The sequence below is a fragment of the Schistocerca serialis genome, chromosome 1 (genome assembly GCF_023864345.2).
Source record: "Schistocerca serialis cubense isolate TAMUIC-IGC-003099 chromosome 1, iqSchSeri2.2, whole genome shotgun sequence".
Lineage (NCBI taxonomy): Eukaryota > Metazoa > Arthropoda > Insecta > Orthoptera > Acrididae > Schistocerca > Schistocerca serialis.
Genome location: NC_064638.1, coordinates 720,051,816 through 720,073,883, shown reverse-complemented (window position 1 = coordinate 720,073,883; position 22,068 = coordinate 720,051,816). Strand labels below are relative to the sequence as shown.

At 37.8% G+C, this 22,068-nt stretch overlaps 1 protein-coding gene across 1 annotated transcript in view; it reads right to left on the bottom strand.

The window, feature by feature from the left end:
- The window catches only part of LOC126427179 (uncharacterized), a 100,123-nt gene that overhangs the window by 17,903 nt on the left and 60,152 nt on the right, over positions 1-22,068 (bottom strand). Inside the window, exon 4 of the mRNA XM_050089435.1 lies at positions 10,083-10,195. Within this exon, the coding sequence (XP_049945392.1) occupies positions 10,083-10,195 (113 nt within the window). The remainder of the gene's footprint in view (positions 1-10,082; positions 10,196-22,068) is intronic.

Sequence of the window (22,068 nt, the reverse complement as noted above, 5' to 3'; positions counted from 1 at the left end):
TATAAACTAGATTCTGCAATACTGATATTGCTTTTAGCCTTGTCCATTTTTGAATTTAAACCATTAAAATCATCCTTGACACAATTTTTAATTTCATTGTGGAATTTGTACATTTCACTTCTAATTTAATCCATAAACTCCTGTATTCCAATCAAACATATGTACTGACACTTCTTGTGTTCAACCCCCCCAAGCACACTGTCTATTACTTTTTAGTTGCTTGTTTTGCCAAATAGTCAATCACACTTGAATAGCAAAAACACTTTAGCTGTAAATGATTTCCATGTCAGTTGCTGCTGACACTGCATGTATGCTGCAGGTATGTTGTAAGTACCATCACTTTGTCACATTTCACTGTATTGTTGACAGAGAGATCTGCTCCATGCTGATTGGCTTCTGTGCTCCAGGATGTGACATCAGGTGAAGTCATGGTTAGCTGCGTGCATATGGATTTCTTAAAGGCAGTTTGCACTCAATGTCTATGCACCACACTTCATATTTTCTGGTCGGTGTTATTTTCCTGTTAATAGATGGTGCACTGTCTATTTTTTTCACAGTCATACCCAAATTTATTGTTCACTGCTATGCTTTGCTGGGTGCTGCCTATTCTTGTTAATCTTCACTTTGTCACAGTCATGTTCTGTCGATTACTTTTGCATAAATCTCTATGAATTCATAACCACTCTGCCAGATTGCTACACCCCCTCATCCACTGGCACAATACATAACCTACCAGTTTTACCTTTTCCCATGTCCTCGGTAGCCATCATCTCCATTGGAAACTGGCTGAGGTTATTGTGTTGGTTGTACGGTATTTTCAGTGATGTAGCACTCACACAATTTTGAAGTTCAAACATTTAATAATACTTTGATGTTGTCTGGAGTACTGTTTGTAGCTAGTTTGAGACTCATACATGTCAATTCAGTACAGATGAACAGGTTACACTTGGAAATAGTTCCATAGCTGCAGTCTGAGTGCAGTAACTTAATATCAACATGGTAGTTTCCTATTGTTTAAGTGTGGCAATCAGTTGGTCAAAAAAAGTCACAAAATGAATTACTTACAATGAAATCTGTACAATTTAGAACATGTGTTGCAATGTTTATTAGACTGAATGTAATCAACAAAATTAACCACAAGTGTGCAGCAAGATTTTGTTTTAATCAATCGCCATTGTCATTAAAAATCATTGTTAAAGTTAATTTTAACTGCTTTTAGTGAACAACAAGGACCAATAGAATTTTAGAATACAGAAAATGTTGCTAGTTACAAATCTGTACTAATACAAGGACACTATTTTTCTTATGCATTGTGAAACCTCTCATTCACATGTGTGAGCACCATATTGCCAATTATAGTCAATTTCATGAAGTTATTAATTAATGTGTTATTAATCAATGCTGTAGGTCATATCACACAGAAATATTAAGGCAACAAAACTATGTATCAAAGCAGAGAATCTAATTTCAAATTAAATTAGCACAGAAATTAATTAATTAAATAAAAAATGGAATGTGTTTCTTGAAGGTTGGAAAGTTGTACTATAGAATAGTATAGGTCATTATATTGAAATATCTGTATTAGCTCATACAGAATCTGCTGAGTCAGGCTATATTGATACTTTTTAAGTAACATTACTCACCAAAATTTTTGTACATATGGATTCAGAGTAATCAGATGAACAATTTGAGCAGGAAAGTTACACTGAATTTAGCCTAACTATGAAGTTCGAACTTTCTACCACATATTACACACACAGCTATTTTGGAAAACCAATAAATTTTGAAAAAATATTCCAGTTAGTGGAGGATGGAAACATAACAGATGGAGATACCCAACTTGCTACATTTCAAATGGTGTAATTACTCAGACAATGTGGACTTGGGGTAGAGTTTGTATCACAGTAGTTAAAATAAAATAAAATTATCTATCTGCATATGGGAAGGGAGTGTGTGACTTGGGGGGCTTGGGGGTGGTGGGTGAGGAGACAGGTTGCTTACATAATGTAGAAGACTGTAGCATAAAAAGCTTTATGTATACTCATAAAACAATACACACCCCTCAAAAACTCTCTCTCACCACCATACAGAATACAGAACCTTAACAGATCTGAAACACAGTCATGAAGCCTTCCTCCAAAAGCCTTAGTCTCACAGTTTCCAAAGGCCTTACCTGTTGCCTCACTCCCAAAGTGAATCATGATGGACTTGTTCAAGACCTTCTCTCCTATTCCCAGTCCCTACAGTGGAAACAATTTTTGCTACCAACCCTAACAATCAGACTCAACCAAAATCAATGTTGAACCCTGCCTGACTCAGTTCACTCCTCCATCCAACTCTGATCCACCCTCATTGTCCCCAGATCACCACCTGTTAACTTTCCAGAATTTCTTAACCTCAAACTTTCATTCTCAAAATCTCTCAAGAAACTAGATAATCTTACATCCTCAGAAACAACCACAATCCACCACCTAAAAACCGATCCCAACCTTACAATCCTACCTGCTGACAAAGACTCCATCATTGTGATTTTAAATCACGAGGATTAACTGGCAGAAGGACTGCTGCAGCTGTCAGATTCATCCACCTGCAAACCCTGTACAGTGACCCCTTTCCAGAAATCCAACAGGATCTTCAGTCTCTCCTCAAATTCTTAGGCTCATCCCAGAACTTCTCCCCTGAGTCTATCTCTCTTCTCACCCCTACCACTCCCTGCACTACTGCCTCCTACATGCTCCCTAAAGTTCATAAACCCAACCACCCAGGACTCCCTATTGTGGCTGGTTACTGAGGGAATATCTGCTCCTGCAGGCCAACATGTTTAGCCTATTACCCACAACCTAACCTCCTACATAAAAGACACCACCCATTTCCTTCACCAACTCTCCATAGTTCCTGTTCCTTTACGACATGGTGCCCTGCTAATCACTATTGATGCCACCTCTTGTTACACTAACATCCATAATTCCCAAGGCCTTGCCACTATTGAACACCACCTTTTCTAGTGTCTGGTAGATTCCAAATCTACAGCCTCCATCCTGGTCACCATGACCAACTATTTCCTCACCCATAATTACTCCACTTTTGAAGGCATCACCTGTTGTATGGCAATGAGCACCCATGTGACACCATTCTGTGCAAACCTATTCATGGGCCATCCAGAAGAATCCTTCCTAGTCATCCAGAAACCCAAACCCCTCACCTGGTTCAGATTCACTGATGACACCATGGTCTGGATCAAGAGTGAGGACACCCTATCTACAGTCCTTCAAAACCTCAACACTTTCTCCTCATTCACTTCACTTTGTACTTCTTAATTCAGCAAGCTAACTTCCTCAATGTTGACCTCCAACTCAAAGATGACTACATTTATATGAAAGCTACCAACCCAGCAAATGCTTCCACTTCGACAGCTGCCACGTGTTCCATACCTAGAAGTCCCTTCCATATAGTCTTGCCACCCATTACTGTTGCACCTGTAGTGATGAGCAGTCCCTCACAAAATGTGCCAAGGGCCCACTGAGGTCTTAACAGACCAAAATTACCTTCACAAACTTGTACAGAAACAGATCCCCCATGCCTCATCTCTCTAGCCATCCATCACCTTCTAAAGTCCCACTATCTGGTCACAGAGGAGCATTTCCCTCATGGCTCAGTACCACCCAAGAATGGAGCATCTGAATCACATTCTCCTCAAGGTCTGACTACCTCTCATCATGCCCTGAAATGAGGAAGCTACCTATGAAAGCAGTCAGGTGATCTACAAGCTAAGCTGCAACTACTGTGCTGCATTCTATGTGGGCGTTACAACCAACAAGCTGTCTGTCTACATGAATGCCCTTCAACAAACTGTGGCCAAGAAAGAGTTGGACCACCCAGTTAGTGAGCACTCTGTTAAACACAGTGTTCTTCACTGCTTTACAGCCTGTGCTATCTGTCCTTCCTACCAACACCAACTTTTCTGATTTGCACAGGTGACAACTATCCCTGCACTATATCATACATTCCCGTAACTCCCCTGGCCTCATCCTTTGTTAGTTACTGTCCTTCACCCATCTATCTCCAACTGCCACTCCAGAGCTACACAACTTCTGTCCAACAATGCACCAACAGTCTTTTTACATTTTACTTCTGTCCTTTTGCGCAACCTCTCCCCCACCTTCCATCTAAATTCCTGTCTGCACTTAGCTGCCACATCATCTACCCACTACATCCTTGTATGCTCCCACAAGTAGCTCTTCATCGTCCCTCACCCCTATCATTCTACCTTCCCCCCTCCCTGCCCAAGCCTCCTCTTTACCCTCACCACCCATACTGCTTCTCCCATCACATGCTGTTCCTTACGGTCTGAACATGGTGCCCAGAGACAACGGTTATGTGTGTATATGGGTGTGTGTGAGTTGCGAGAATCTGTGTGTGTGTGTGTGTGTGTGTGTGTGTGTGTGTGTGTTGTGTTGTGTATGTGTGTACTCCATATATATATATATATATATATATATATATATATATATATATATATATATATATATATATATATATATATATATATATGTAATGGAAGGAAACATTCCACGTGGGAAAAATTATATATAAAAACAAAGATGAGGTGACTTACCGAACAAAAGCGCTGGCAGGTCGATAGACACACAAACAAACACAAACATACACACAAAATTCAAGCTTTCGCAACAAACTGTTGCCTCATCAGGAAAGAGGGAAGGAGAGGGGAAGACGAAAGGAAGTGGGTTTTAAGGGAGAGGGTAAGGAGTCATTCCAATCCCGGGAGCGGAAAGACTTACCTTAGGGGGAAAAAAGGACAGGTATACACTCGCACACACGCACATATCCATCCACACATACAGACACAAGCAGACATATTTCAATATGTCTGCTTGTGTCTGTATGTGTGGATGGATATGTGCGTGTGTGCGAGTGTATACCTGTCCTTTTTTCCCCCTAAGGTAAGTCTTTCCGCTCCCGGGATTGGAATGACTCCTTACCCTCTCCCTTAAAACCCACTTCCTTTCGTCTTCCCCTCTCCTTCCCTCTTTCCTGATGAGGCAACAGTTTGTTGCGAAAGCTTGAATTTTGTGTGTATGTTTGTGTTTGTTTGTGTGTCTATCGACCTGCCAGCGCTTTTGTTCGGTAAGTCACCTCATCTTTGTTTTTATATATAATATATATATATAGACACACACAAAGATGATGTGACTTACCAAACGAAAGTGCTGGCAGGTCGATAGACACACAAACAAACCAAACATACACACAAAATTCAAGCTTTCGCAACCAACGGTTGCTTCATCAGGAAAGAGGGAAGGAGAGGGAAAGACAAAAGGATGTGGGTTTTAAGGGAGAGGGTAAGGAGTCATTCCAATCCCGGGAGTGGAAAGACTTACCTTAGGGTGAAAAAAGGACAGGTATACACTCGCACACACACCCATATCCAACCGCACATACACAGACACAAGCAGACATTTCGTTTGGCCTTTACAAATGTCTGCTTGTGTCTGTGTATGTGCGGTTGGATATGGGTTTGTGTGCGAGTGTATACCTGTCCTTTTTTCCCCCCTAAAGTAAGTCTTTCCGCTCCCGGGATTGGAATGACTCCTTACCCTCTCCCTTAAAACCCACATCCTTTCGTCTTTCCCTCTCCTTCACTCTTTCCTGATGAAGCAACCGTTGGTTGCAAAAGCTTGAATTTTGTGTGTATGTTTGTGTTTGTTTGTGTGTCTATCGACCTGCCAGCGCTTTCGTTTGGTAAGTCACATCATCTTTGTTTTTAGATATATTTTTCCCACATGGAATGTTTCCCTCATATATGGATGTTAGTCAATTACCCAGTTACTATATCCAAAATTTCATCTAATGAGTAGAAGGAGTTGCCATTACGAAATTCTTTTAATTTCCTTTTAAATGCTATATGGCTATCTGTCAGACTTTTGATGCTATTAGGTAAGTGACCAAAGACTTTTGTGGCAGCATAATTTACCCCCTTCTGAGCCAAAGTTAAATTTAACCTCAAGTAGTAAAGATCATCCTTTCTCCTGATGTTGTAGCCATGTACACTGCTATTATTTTTGAATTCATTCGGATTGTTAATAACAAATTTCATAAGAGAATATATATATTGTGAGGCTAAAGTGAAGATTTCTAGCTCTTTAAATAATTGTCTGCAGGATGATCTTGGATGAGCTCCAGCAATTATTCTGATTACACGCTTTTGTGCAATGAACACTCTTTTACTCAATGATGAGTTACCCCAGAGTATGATGCCATACAAAAGCACAGAATAAAAATAGGCATGGTAAGCTAATTTACTCAGATGTTAATTGCCAAAATTTGCAATGACCCTAATAGCAAACTGAACTCAAACGTTTCAGCAGATCCTCAGTGTGTTTTTTCCAGTTCAATCCCTCAACAATGCATACACCTGGAAAATAATAGAGAAAAACATTCCACATGGGAAAAATATACCTAAAAACAAAGATGATGTAACTTACCAAATGAAAGCATTGGTATGTTGATAGACACACAAACAAACACAAACATACACACAAAATTCAAGCTTTTGCAACCCACGGTTGCTTCATCAGGAAAGAAGGAAGGAGAGGGAAAGACGAAAGGATGTGGGTTTCAAGGGAGAGGGTAAGGAGTCATTCCAATCCCAAGAGCGGGAGGTAAGTCTTTGTTCTTTTTCACATTTAGTTCTTCTCTAATTAATAAATATTTTATTAATTTTTAATCTTTTGTAACCTCCTAACAATTTTGTTACATTTTCTTATTTCATTATTCATAAAATGAAGGTACTAGTTTGTTATTTGAAGAACATATATAGAACCTATTGTGCATGCTTCAGCAATACACATGATGTGATTAGTATGACCCCATTAATATAAAATTAATGGATATTTGTATAACACTGCATTACATGGGTATGTAGACAGTGTGGCATACCAATGAATCAGTTTTCATACCTTTCCTTCTCCCCTTTCCACTCAAGCTCCACTTTCCCCCTCTCCAGCCTTCATCCTCCCTCTACTGTTCGTTCTACTATACATTCAAGTTTTAAACTGTATATTATAGAGAATATAATTAATTAAGGCCTGGGATCAGAGTTTCGCAGGAGTGTTGGTTTCTGGGTTTTGTGGTGTTGCCTGTGGTTCAAATGAGTATTGCACGTATGTGTTTCCTTTACACAAGTCACCAGGAGTAACTGAATTATGATTTTACATTATTGCACCTACGTGATTATATTTGGAATTAAATTTTGTTGTGCATCTTAAAATAGTTATATTTACTAGTTGAGAATAGTGTAGTGCATTGTATTTTTGTAGAAGACCTTTAAGAGCATATATTATAAGGATTCGTAAGTACTAAGCCAAATAAAAGACCCTGTTTCTCTTTCCTGGTAATGCCTCTGACATCAGATCAGATGGTCCACACAGTGGTGCTCCTTTGTTATGACCACTGAAGTTGTTTTTACAAATGTTAATGTTAATAGATGTAAAGACATCTATTAATGCAGGTCACAGCATTGCATCAGCTCTCACATATGCAGAACAGTAAGTTAAAGTATTTTTTTTTTTTTTTTTGTTATACGCACATGAGACCTATTATCTATATTTGATCTGTATTCATATTCTGTAATATGACAACTGGTTTATAAGATCAGATACACTAGTTCAACAATGACATTTCATGCAAGCAAGTTGGAGATTTTGTAATGTGTAGGTAATGTTCTTCATACGTGTAATGACTTTCACCACATTCTTCAGATTATGCTCTGCACTGGATGAGCTACACATCTTATTGATTTTCATTTTACCTTGCTAAATAGTGACTAAAAATCAGAAATCACAGTTGTGTGAAATAAATTAAGACTAAGAGACAGTAAAATGGCATAAATTTCACTAAAAACTGTATATTTGTTTGTTGAAAGTAAATTGTAATTGAATATAAATGTAAATATACATAATAATGATTTTGTCATTTTTCACATACAGGGTGAGTGAATCTACATATGTCTCTACGGAACACAGACAAATTAATAAATTGTTTATCCTCATTCAGACCAAATTTAACACAGTGAAATCAGCAGAAACTTGCTACATTGTTTAAAAACCTGCTACTTTGACCACGATATTAAATAAATGCAGTTTACTACAAGTTGCTTAACTATTCAACCAGATTAATATATATTGCACAACAACAATTACCTACATAGCATAAGAATATGGGGGGGGGGGGGGGGGAGACCTTGTTTACAGTGAACATTGCTACTTGCCAAGCAACTAATAATTAGATAACCCAATAATTTGTATACTGATGGTTAATAGTATACATTTTTAATTTTATTTTGAATATATTGGGCTTCCTAATTTACAGTTTTATGTCTGATGAGAGTTGGTTGAAAACCTTTGGACATGAATAGTCCACTCTGAACATATACTATCTGATCAAAAGTATCTGGAAGCATATTAGTAGATGCTAATGGTTGGTGTGCCCCTCTTTCATCATTATAATGACTTGAACTCTGTTGGGGACACTTTTAATAAGGTGTCTGAATGTTTGTGAAGGAATGACAGCCCATTCTTCCTCAAGAGCAAAAACCAGAGAAGGTAGTGATGTTGGGTGCTGCTATCTGGAGTGAAGTTGATTTAACTCAACCCAAAGGTCTTCCATTGGATTCAGGTGCGCCCTCTGGGGAGGCCAGTCCATTTTAGGAATGTTATTGTACACAAACCATTGCTTCGCAGCTGCTAGTATGTAAGAGGGTGCAATGGCATGCTGATACAATCAGTCATTGGTCTCCAAATTGTTCCTCTACAGTATGCACTACACAATGTCATAAAATGTGTTCGTATCCTTCTGCATTTATCATTTTCTTAAGTGCAATAAGAAGGTCACATCCTAACCATGGAAAACACCCCAATACCATAACACCATCTCCTCTGTATGTTACTGTTGCCACTACACATGATGGCAGGTAATGTTCTCCAGGTTTTCGACAAACACAAATGCTGCCATTGGATTGGCACAGGGTATGGTGTGATTCTTCACTCAGTATCAGTCATGCACTGTCCAGTGGTATTGCTCTTTACACCATGTTAAGTGTTGCTTAGCACTGACTACAGAAATGTTTGGCTTATGAGCAGTTGCTTGACCATTGTATGCCACTCTTTTAACTCCCTGCACACAGGTGTTGTGTTATCTGGACTGCTGGTAGCACTTTGGAACTCATGAGTGATTGATTCCACTGATTTCATGAGATATTACAACTGACCTCCACAATGATCAACAGTCCTTGTCCATCAGTACATGAGGTCTCAGCTTTGGTTGTTTATTTGCATTTCAACTTCATAATTGCATCACCAACATTTGACTTGGGCAGCTTTAGAAGGGTTGAAACGTTCCTGTTGCTCAGGCAACATCCAAAGACTAGTCCATGTTCAAACTCACTGAGCTCTACTGATCTTCCCGTTCTGCTGTTACTGCTTCTCTTCTGACAACACAATCCTTTTATGTTGGCAGGTCTGCCTCTCATGACATCTAGTGTTCAGTTCCACATTACAAAGGAGTCCTGGGATACTTTTAATCAGATAGTCTATTTCTGTACATCCTTGTGAAGTCCTGTTTTCTATTATCTTTCCCTATTTTTGTCACATACAGGAAGACCAGTGAAATATAACATCTGTTATTCCATCAACTGCTACCCGGTAACTAGAGGCCTTTTCAGTCATTGTATGGGTGTAAAATCATATTTAGTGAATGATTCCAGAATTACTTATAGATTTTGCTAATCTTAATAAGATACATTATTAACCATTTTTCATTATCAGGAAGTACATGAACAGCAATGTAAATGGCGTAAACAGCAAGGAGTCTTATTTTCATTTCCTGTTTCAGTACAGTATAAAGATCAATAACCCCCAAGAGACTGCTTGCATCTATCACTCTTGCTTTTCAAATTAACTGTAAAAAATTTAATCATATTAAATCTTGTGAGTCTGAACAGTAAATTTATGTACGTTATTGAACACTAAAAACAAGATGTCACCAATCAGGCCAAATTCATTCACCTTTATTTTAGATTTTGTTATCTGCTGTCGGAGTCTGTTAGCAACTTCACCAACTGTTCTCCCCATATCAGTTACAGTTGGGACTATGCTTGCAATCTTGCCATCTTCATCACCTGAAAACAATTAAGTCTATTAAAAGTTGTTCCAGTCATTCAGATGTTTGCATATTTGTACTACACTAGTAATGATGTCAGCATCCTAACTGAACTCAAGAGTACAATGAAGAACATAGACACAGTGAAATGAGCTTCAAAATACTTTATTCAAGACAAGCATAGGATAGCCTTTTAAAGAGGTAAAAGTATTAATCGATAACTTTTTTATGGTCAGGCAGATAATTAAGACATGATTTTAATTTGTAAATGAATTTCAAAAGATTCATAATTTCCACCAGCCTTTTTATCAGTGTACCTACCACAAATACTTTATACTCAACAAAAGATGAGTGTAGTGAATGTGGAAATTCTCATCCTACCTATTCTCCTTCTTTTGTACATTGAAAATTTGCTTTTACTTTTAACCACAGATGCCACTCAAGAGAAAATACATTAGCAAGTAAGACTTCTGGAAACAATGAAGAAGCTTATATGCAATAATTGAATATGAGGACTACAAAATATTGTTAATGCTTGATTTTGCACAATAAATAGCTTTTTTCTGTAATCACATGACAAAAGATACATTAAAAATACAAAAACTCTTATATTCACTTCAGTGGGTCACAGCATTGGAAGATTCTTTGAAGAATGGAGAAAAGTTTTTCCCGAACAACTTACTGAAGTGTTGACTATACTTGTTAGACACAAGGATACGACGGAATTTCTCAGATGAGACTATCATTAGGGCAAAACTGCTTAATTTTAATTCAAGCATTTGTAACTAATTAATGATACTATAGAACTGAATTATATATTTTTCTTTTCATCTGGCACCAGACAAAAAGTTTGTGGAAATTAACTAATTACTTGCTAATAATTATTTCCTTTCAGTTTTTCCTCTCTTCTGTGAGATGGAAATCTGAAAGGTGAAGTTTCTATTGACAGTCTGTGTGTATCTCTTTGCTGCCAATGCCAACAGTAAACTTTTTCTTTTCATAACTGACTGTATTCCACTTCCACATCATTAATTATCTATTTATTTATTTTTACATTTATACATCCACTACATAAAAATGGGGATTGGACAGATGTTATGAATTGCAGAGCAATTTCTCTTCTGCCTTTCTCATACAAAATTCTGTTTCAGTGTCTCCTGGACTGAGCACAACTCGACTACAAAACTGGATACAACCTTACTTTAAGGCTTTGAACCAAATAGATCTGACTCACAACAAATTTAGTTCTGAAACTAATTCTCATGCAACAAAAAATTTGAAATAAGAATATAGTTTTTACTTTTATAGATGATAAAGACACTTATGACTCAGTGGGCCATAAGTCTCTGTTCCAAATTCTGAAAGAACAAGGTCTTGATCTAAAACCACTGCAGCTATTAGTCTAAAACCACTGCAGCTATTAGTGAAAAAATAAATGGTATAAAATGTAATGCAAAATTCAGGGCAGAAATTTTGGAAATTGTAAAATGAAAACTGTAATGAGACAAGGTGATGGATTCTCTCTATTACTTTTTAACTGTCTCTTAACAAAAGTAACCAACAGCAACATTAACTGAAATCAGAGCTTAGAATTGATGAACAAACCAAATTAGGAAGTAAAAATAGTAGGTAGACTGTTTATCTTTTGCAGATGGCCTGGCAATTCTATGTCAGGACACTGAAAGAGTGCGAAAACAAACATAAATTATTAAAGAAGCAGGAGAAAGAATATGTAAAATTATTTGAAAAAATAAAACTCATGCCTAGCAACTACCTAAACTACAAACTAAATATGGGAAAACTGAGATATTTCTTAATTCAGGTACTCAGGTGAAACGAATCAGAATCTGGCCTAGAAAAGATTGGTTGTGAAATTTATTGTCGCAAAATTGAAACCGTTTTCAGACTTATGAAAGACAATAGTAACAAAAAATGCAGCTCGAAATATACCAGACTGAGACACAACAACACAGTCATCACACCAGAGTCTCATGATGGGATTAAATACACATTTTAGACAGAAAGGACAGTGAAGAAATTCAAAAGAGAGAACAAAAAGTAATCAGGAAAGTTTAATGTCCAAATTGTATTGAAGAACAAACATGCACACTACAAAGAAATAAAGAAATTGTTAAGTATATACAAACATCTACTTGGATATGGGAAAATGCATGCTGGGATCCTAGGCATGTTTTAAAAGAACAGAACCAATCAGATTTACTAAATATGTACCATGGCAGATTTCTATGAAACTGCTGTAAAGCTGAAACTGAAACAATAAAATGGATCAGAGCAGATAAAAATGACCCAAATGAAATAGAAATAATACAACTCGATATACCAGACAGAAAAAAATAGGTAAAAAATTAGTGACTGGACAGTAGGCCTTGCAGAAAAACCCAAGAAACTCAGAAGAGCTTGGTTTGATAAGTGGAAAAGATCCCATTCTAAGAGAATGATAGTAATATGGGCTCAAAGAGAAGTTAAAACAAAAACCAGAAAATGCCCCTTGTTGTACATAACATTGTACACTAGGGACCAAATGCAAATAATAATAATAAATACTTTTATATGCTTGTGAGATCAACTGTGGGTTGCGCACTATTTACAGCTCTATTCAGTCAATAATTTGACTGTATCTATTTTGCTGTTTTTATCAGTATGCTCGTATCAGTACCAAACACATTTTAAAAATGATGCCAGTATACACATATTGTCCACTCGTGGTCTCGCGGTAGCATTCTCACTTCCCAAGCACAGGGTCCCGGGTTCGATTCCCGGCGGGATCAGGGATTTTCCCTGCCTCAAGATGACTGGGTGTTGTTGTGCCATCTTCATCATCATCATTCATCCCCATTACAGTCAGAGGAAAGCAATGGCAAACATATCCACTAGGACCTTGCCTAGTACGGCAGTGCGGGCCTCCTGCATCGTTCCCCTACGTTCTATCAGGAGTATGGGACTTCATCATCATGATCATACACATAACAAATAAATTTATGTAGAATGCAGTTTATTCATCTTGTAAAGTACAGTTATAAATCAATTACTTTAAAAAAATAAGGTTATAATAATTAACATATTTCAGCAGGCATTTCTGCATTTTTACGCATGATCAACTTACCAAGAACATATAAAACACTTAACATTTTTCCACTGTTGTATTAAATAACAATCTTTTTAGTGGGTCAAACTCCATATTTAACAGATCTGTGTTATTTAATTTATTGTAAATTTTTAATCCCGTGTACAATGGTGTTTGAACATAAACTTTTAAATTATGAAAGGGAAAAAATTGTCAAGAGAGTTTTGATTTTTATAAATGAGAATAAAAATTTCATAGATGTACACAGAAGAAATGGTTAGTATTTTTAATTTTTTAAATAATGAGCAACACAATGTTCTTTTTTGGATTAAACATTATTCTTATTATTCTCTTTTGGAATGTAAGTAATCTTGGGCTGTTCGTAGGGTATCGAACTGTAGTCTCAAAGTAGCTGTGGTAGACTATCTTCCTAGTGCCCATAAGGGTAGAACCAGATAAGACATTCATTGCATAAGCTAAGCTGTTTAGTTTGTTTGCTAAGAAGAGTACAAGTGCCTTCCAATTTAAATTTTTGTCAAGATTTAGACCTAGAAATTTTACATAACTTGCTTCAGTCATTTCTTGATCACCATGCACTATTTTTATGGGAGATTCTGATGATGTTTTAGCACTGAACTGCACTAATTGTTTTGTGACATTGAGTTTTAATCCATTTTGCTGAAACCATAAATCTAGGTTTCCCACTATATTTTCCACTGTATCATGAATTTGTTCTAAATTGTCATTTTCGGTTAAAACTGAAGTGTCCTCTGTGATAAAAATGGAGTGAACATCAATGTTTCAAGGTAAATCATTTATGTACAGCAGAAAAAGGTAAGGCCATAAAATTGAGTCCTGTGTGACCCCTGTACAAATCTTATTCCAGTCAGAGAATAATTTTTTTCCTTTTGAATTTAGAATAACTCTCCGTTTTCTTTCTGACAAATAAGATTTGAACCACTGCAATGCCCTGTCCATGATCCCATACCTCTCTAGCTTGTGTAGAAGTAATAAGTGATAGACTGCGTCAAAAGCTTCGGTCAAATCACAAAAAATACCTGTGACCTTTTTACCCTTGTCTAAAGGAGAGCTTATCTTTTCAGTGAATTACCTGATAGCATTTATTGTAGTTTTCCCCTTTGAAATCCAAATTGTTTCCTATAAGAAAGTTTTCAGGATGTTTTGCAACAATCCTTTCTATAACCTTAGCAAAAACTGGCAGCATGGAAATAGGGCAGTAATTTCCCATTCCCATGTCATCTGGTGAGCCTTTCTTGAACAACAGAAAATTTTTATAGTCATGCAGTGTGCAAAGTGTTGTGAAACATGCAACCTACCTTCAAGTTATGCACTAGGTCTAATAAGTGAGAGTACATGGCAATGTGATCACAGATAGAAGTTATGCTAAATGTTTTAACTTTTACTACAATGTAAGTTATTTCCAATACATAGGAACTACATTGTGTGTGTGTGTGTGTGTGTGTGTGTGTGTGTGTGTGTGTGTGTGTGAAATTGAATGATTGAGTCACACTAAGTAAATAATGCATGTGACTACTGACGTTCTACCGGTTTCAAGACAAACAGCATGTTCTCAAAAAAAAAAAAAAAATACTGTCCCTAGTATAGTGCGTCCTCTGGACATCAATAAATGGCAACTTTAGCTATAAGGCCACACATTTGAAAAACATGTTAGTGCTCAATGAAGAATCAATGGCATCTCCCAAAAAAATATTAATCTGTACATCTTGTCTTGTTGTATTCCCCCCGTAAAAAATAGATGAATACTTAGGCAGAATATACATATTATTTGACTAATTATCCATGAAGGAGTATAGAGGCATTTCATTATTTGGGTATTCTACACTACTGGCCATTAAAACTGCAGCACCATCAAAATGGCATGCAATAAAAGTGAAACTATCTGTTGTGAAGTTATCTTCAAACTGCATCTTGTATCAGTACTGAGAATTTTACGTATCAGTTGTGAAACATGTGGTATATTTATCATGACATTTTTTGGAATGACGTTATTCCATTATCAACTGCTATAAAACCAGTGTCAGGTTTATGAAATAAAGTACATGGGGCAAAAGGATAGAAATTTTAAAGTAAGGTTTAATGATCATAATAACAAAGAGAATGGCTCAACAATGGAGGCAAAGCACCTCAACAACAAGATGGATTCACTGGGTATCATCACAGAAAAGCATGAGGGTACTGCACATTGAAGACAAAGGGAGGTTGCTGTCAAATTTAGAGGAAGTTGAGATATTTTGTGCTTCAAGACAGGAATGCATCAGCATATTCAATGAGAAGGCTCAATGTCCAAGGGGCATTCTTGCCCCACTTTAATGCTGTTCTCTTTGAGAAGCAGCCACCAACTTATTCTAGTTAGCAGTGTAATATTTTATGTTACTTATTCTATACAGAAGCACAAATTGCAACATAGGTCTAGCAATGGTTTTTAGAATTTGCTAGGACTTGATACATAATGTTCAAATATTTTACAATAGACAGGAACATCACTGAGGACTGTGATACATACAGTCTGGGGTAGTACTATCTTTGGTATGTGAAGGCAGCTGCAGTTAATTTACATCTGAGCCTTGTGAGAGTATGATACTCAATACAAGTTGAGTTTGGAGCAGTTTTACGTTTTACAATGCATTTTTGTTGGATTTTTGCTGTTGACATAGAAGTTTTAAGGTATGTTACAGTACAGCACATATAAACACTTACATAGTCATCAATATGTGTAGTATTACAATGTATTGATTTGTTTTCTTGTTTTACAGCACTCAATAATTGGATAATGTAGTCCCAAAACATGTTGACTGCCACAGGATGGACTGAATTTGACAGGTCAGATGTGGGCCAGTGTGAATGTTTGTTGGGGCGGGTAGCTGTCAGACAGCTGTGACAGATGAGCTGAATGGAAGTGAAGGTGGCTAGGAAGCCATGAGGCCCAGTGGTCATCAGGATTTTTCCAGGCAGGAAGAGGGGTGTATTCTGGCAATATGGTCGCAGGACCTGTGATATGGATTGTTGTCGCTAATATGATTTTAATGAAAATACTTTAAAATTCATTACAAGAATGCTAGAGAAAAACCAATGACAGTTTTAGAACCATGGAAGTAGGATGAGCTCACTGAACATAAACTCATGTCTGAAGCTTTAATAGTTAAAAAGTTATTTACATTATTACCATTATTGTTTATAGTAAATTGTAACAACTGAATCCATCAAGAAAGTCACAGTCATGGTACACCAGATGAAAGAGGTTAATGCTTGCAGTATAATGAACAGATTAAACAACTATAAAAATGTTATAAACAATTTAATTTGTTTACATAAATAGTGCCATAACTATGAACTCACCCACAGAGACACAAAAGAACTTATCACTATGAGTTTCTTTCCTTAATGTTCCAAAACTTTCAGCATATGTTGAATTGTGGTTGTGATTTCTAAAGTAGGTCAAATTAGTGTTTTGAACAGAATACCAAATGTGGTTTTCATGTGTTTGAAATTTGTTTCAAATTGTTAAAATAATATATAAAAGATCAAACAGTCCATGGGCATACTGCCGGTTCATAGTGTCCCATCGGCACTATGGACCAGCAGTACACCTGTGGACTGTTCAAGCAAGAAATACGCTGGGAGAAACTGAAGAATCACAATATATAAATGAGTTTGTTAAGAGATTGGAAAATGACTGCAAAGACTTTCATATGTTTTATCATAAGCAGTTATATGAAATTGTTATGAAAATTATGAGTGGTGGTCAAGATGAAAGTATCTGCATTGAATTGAGAAGTGGTCATATGATCAAACTTTTAAATAAGCACGTGGGACAGAGCTCAGTCTTTTGCCTGTCATCTTGTGTCTGGAGTGATGGTGAGGTATTTCATCTTGAATTGGTACTGATATTGGCGGTGTGAATGCCGTGAATGTTATTTTTATGTACTGGAACTTGTATATTGTGATTTAGTGCATTCTTCTGGGTGTAATGCTACATCTGCACAAAGTAGTGCCAAAACTTGTGCTGGTGATAGACACAGTTCAGGTATTCAGTGAGTTATTGTTGGTGACCACCATTCATGTACAATGTGCTTCTCTAAAGAATAATTGAAAGGGTTTCATGTAAAACTTAAAGTTGATCTGTTTTGAGCAATGTTATCCCCCCCCCCCCCCCCCCCCCCAAATTGATGGTAGCAAGCCACACCCAAAGTTAATGGCTGTACATTACCAACAAAATTGGGAACAGGGGGCAAACATCATAATTGCATTGGCTCATCCTGGATTGAGCTGCATTTTATTCTATTGATATTTCGGATTGGTTGTCCTAGTATCCAAGCTGTACTAGTGACCAGTTAGGGTGGGGACTCATGAGTTTCTGTACAGTGTGGCAGTGTGTAAAAGCAGTAGCAGCAATAGTGCACTTAGTGCACATGATAAGCATAATAGCAAGTGTCAGTAACGGCAACAGCAGACAACAACTACATGGTACATCGCCAGTGAAGCAGTTCTTATGGGCAAAATCAATGAGCTGCAGAGGCAGTGTCTACATGGTATCAAACGTGGGAGGCACTGCATTGGCACTGAGCTGCAGAGGCAGCGCCTTCACATAGTATCACATGCGGGCAACATCGCATTGGTTCCAAGCACCAGAGGCAGCGGCTTCACACACAGTCACATGAGGCAAATGGCGGTCCATATAGGGGGCAATATTACATTGCCATTGGACGAAATGCAGAGCAGCAGAGGCTGCATACATCAATGTGGAAATGCAAGTTAAGTACAGTCAGCAGCTGCATTGTAAATTTTTCTCATAGTCCGCAACGGCCAATGAAATTATTAATTTGCAAATTGACTGTGGGTCAGAGAGTTCAGGGAGTGATGTTAGTAGTGATAGCATTGCAGGGAGAAGGAAAGAAATAGATTGGATGCCAGGAAGTTATCTGAATGCATTTTTTAAAAAAATTCTGAATAAGAAATTAGAAAAGATAGTTTTACAAATATAAATGGGGTACATAAAATCTGAGGTAGTTGGAGAGTAGATTTAAAATAGGAGAATAAAACTGGGAATATAAAAACTGAAATAAGTAGAAATATAGATGCAAAATTGGAGGATATGGAATTGAAGCTTGGTGATGTTATAAGTGCAGTGAGTGGAAAATTTGATCAACTAGATAGTAAATTCACTGAAATTACAAATAAGGCTGAAAAAGCAGTTAAGATGGTCAAGGGAGTTATTCTCAGAGTTGATGAGGTAGGAAAGGGATTGGTAGCCAAAGTGGAAACTGTGGAAGATCATCCTGTGGGAAGAACTGAGGCATAAGAAAGGAAGTGTATAAACTTTGAAATACAAACAAATACAGAGTTTAAATCAGTGAATGTAGGAATTGCTGATTGTTATAGAAGTATAGGTGAAAAGCTGGATGGGAAAGTTAGCAAAAGAGAGCAGTCAGCAAAAGAGAGACACAGATAAATGAATTAAAGGAATCAATAAGTGATGTAGCAGCTGGACAACGTAATTTAATAATGGGGGAAGGATTGTGTACAAAACCCTTCAGTGGAGACAGTAATTACCATGCAGTGGACTTCTTGGCTACATGTAAAGATAATTTTGTTGCCAGCACAGTGAAACGGCTAAAATTAAATTTGTAAAGAGGCATTTAGAAGGGGGAGCTCAGGCACTGGGTAATCAGCATGAAGAAAAATTTGTTGATTTCAGGACTTCTGAAATAATGTTCTTAAATAAATACTGGGGGCAAGATAACCAAGTAAGATTACAAATGAGTTTTTGAATGACTCAGGATATAACAATGATTAGAGAGAGCATGAGGCAATTTTGTGCAAGAGAATTAAGTAAATTAATACATTTGGACTGGTCATTGGAAGTGCTTACAGAAATGTGTACATTAGAGAATGCTTCCAGAGTCATTGCAGTGGGAACTCATACACAGCACTACTGATTCTGTAGAAGAGTTTCTAGATTTTATAGAAAACATGGGTAGGGCTCTGTGTTACACACCAAAATTTGTTGAGCATGGGGATGGTAATTACAGCAATAATTTCAATGAAAATCATAGGTATGGGTGTAGAAATGATCGGAGTGGGCATAATAATCATAGTGGGAATTGGAGATACAGACAACAGGGAGATAATGGGAATTATAATGAGAGAAGGGAGAATTTTGAACAGAGGAGAGAGGAAGTAAGGCAATGGCGAAGACGTGAGAGTGCACATGGTTCAAAGTTTCAGGGCAGACCATTAGAAAAGTAACAGGAGTCTCACTCAAGGTCCATAGGGAGGCTAATGGATATGCAAAGGTTACACAGGGAAGAGAATTGGCTAAAAATGGTTCAAATGGCTCTGAGCACTATGGGACTTAACTTCTGAGGTCATCAGTCCCCTAGAACTTAGAACTACTTAAACCTAACTAACCTAAGGACATCACACACATCCATGCCCGAAGCAGGATTTGAACCTGCGACCGTAGCGGTCGCGCGGTTCCAGACTGTAGAGCCTAGAACCGCTCGGCCACTCCGGGCGGCGGAAGAGAATTGTAGTGAGAAACAAAGAAGAGAGTTTGCTATATGCAACTTGGATGCAACAATAGGTAACAAAAATATGTGAAAAGGGTTTAATAAATATAGTAATTAGAACAGGAAGCAACAATATTAACAATACACGCAATATGAATAAATGTAACAATGATGATACTAGCTATTATGTTGGGGAATTGTCTGTCAGAAATAGAATGATTGGACTGAAAGATCATGACAAAATTAGAGTTGGTTTAGCTTCAATGAAAGTTACAGAGAATTCTGAAGCAAAGGCAGTCACTTTGCCAGAAATAGAAACAGATATTGATGTGGCCAAAGTTAAGTGTGGTGGATCAATGTATCAAGTAATGTGAAATATCTGTACTAAGACGGAGTCGGGCAGTCTCTTGTTTACTGTTGAACTGTGTGGTTGACTTGTGTAAATGTGTTACTTATAATAAAGCATTATTCATTTAACGTGGTGTTTACAATTTTATTTTGCTATGAAATCCAACTGCACCCACACTTGTAACCCCATGTTACACATTTTCCGTGAACTTCCATGGTTTGAGCAATTTATGTGTACAAAATAACTCAGGACGATATGGCTAACAATGACTGCTAAGACACAGCAACCAAATTCATCTACCACATCATTGCCTGTGGTCATTTCTCCCATTCTGATTTGCCACCATGTGCTTTGAATCATGTGAAATTTAAAAATTATGAACAATTTGCTTTGTCACCATCACAACTCTCTCAACAAACAGCACAGACAGTAACCATTGCTGCACTAGTTTCTACGCCCCATGGACATTTCCCAGAACATTTTACACATCACATTGCTCTGTTTAGTGGATTTTCTGTGCACAAACATTCTGTAATGTTGCATGACCTGTTTCTTACATTTCTTGAGCCTAACCTACAACGCAGACCACTGCCTTGCTACAACATGATGCCATATTGCTGACATATGCACATAACCTCATCTGATTCAACAACAATTCGCAAGTGTTGAACCCAGTGTAAAAGTAGCAGAGCATGAACAGTGAACTTTTACCAGTGAACAATCTGACTTTCACTGTTTCTGCCTCATCTGGTGCTCTTATCTTGAGCAGTTGCACCTGAACCTTAAACAATACACTGTGCACTAAGTTGTGCATTCCAAATTTTTCAAAGGCCATGGCCGTTTCTGCCGTGCTGTTCATGTCTACCACCATGCTTGCCATGCTGGTTTACATGCATGTGCCCCAAGAACAGTATTAAGTATAGTGCCCAGATACAGTACCAGCCTCTACAGTCTTAACATCTTCGTCAGTGTTTGCTCCATCTGTACTGCCATCTTTCTTGGAACATTTACCATGACTGCCACCAACCACTAAGGCCCCCCAAAGACACACTTTTCTCTAGTGGGCATCCTGAATGTTCACGACATCCTATCAAATGAAACATTGTTCGTCACATTGGTTACAGCTCTACACGAGCATATGGATTTGATGTCTGATCTCATCCCTATGGTACTGTTGAGGAACCACAATTCTCGAGCATTTGTCAAGAACCCAGCAACAGGCAATTCATACATAGTGCCTGGAGTATCACTCAGCAACCTCACACCTTCTCAACTTTGGCAAAAGATTAGAACACAAATAGACACTTCATGCGTATCCGGCAAAGCTCTGTGGTCACTTTGGATAGTTAAAATACTGCCAACCATATGCCTACAACTCTCATCTCATGGTAATGACCCAATAAAAACATTTTTATGGCGATTTCATCAACACCACCTATGGTTGGCAAGCCTGTAAACACTTCAGTATGCAGTTTCACACATGGCCACAGGAGGTCATGGCAATTGACAACCTCAATCAAGTGGTACCTGAAGGTGGTGGTAGAAAGCCTGCTGCCCCCACCACTCCAGCTCGCCTGCTCTCCAACACAGCCTCAACTGGGTCCATTGCTGCAAAGACAGATGTTACCCCTGGTTAGCAGTCACACTCCTTGTATCCTCTGTGTTAGTATCAAGTCGACCACAGGGATGTGGTTCAAAGTACCACCTGCCTTGCTCATGGGACCCAAATTTGCCCCGAGGGATAAATTATGCACATCATCTCACGAACATCCTACAGGGTGCCTACATCAGCACCAGTCATCTCATAATAAACAACTACTGTCAGGCACACTGTACATTCTTGACATGCTCTTCCTGGCTGTCACTGGTGCAGATACTAGTTTTCTACCCCTGGAATTGTTTACTGT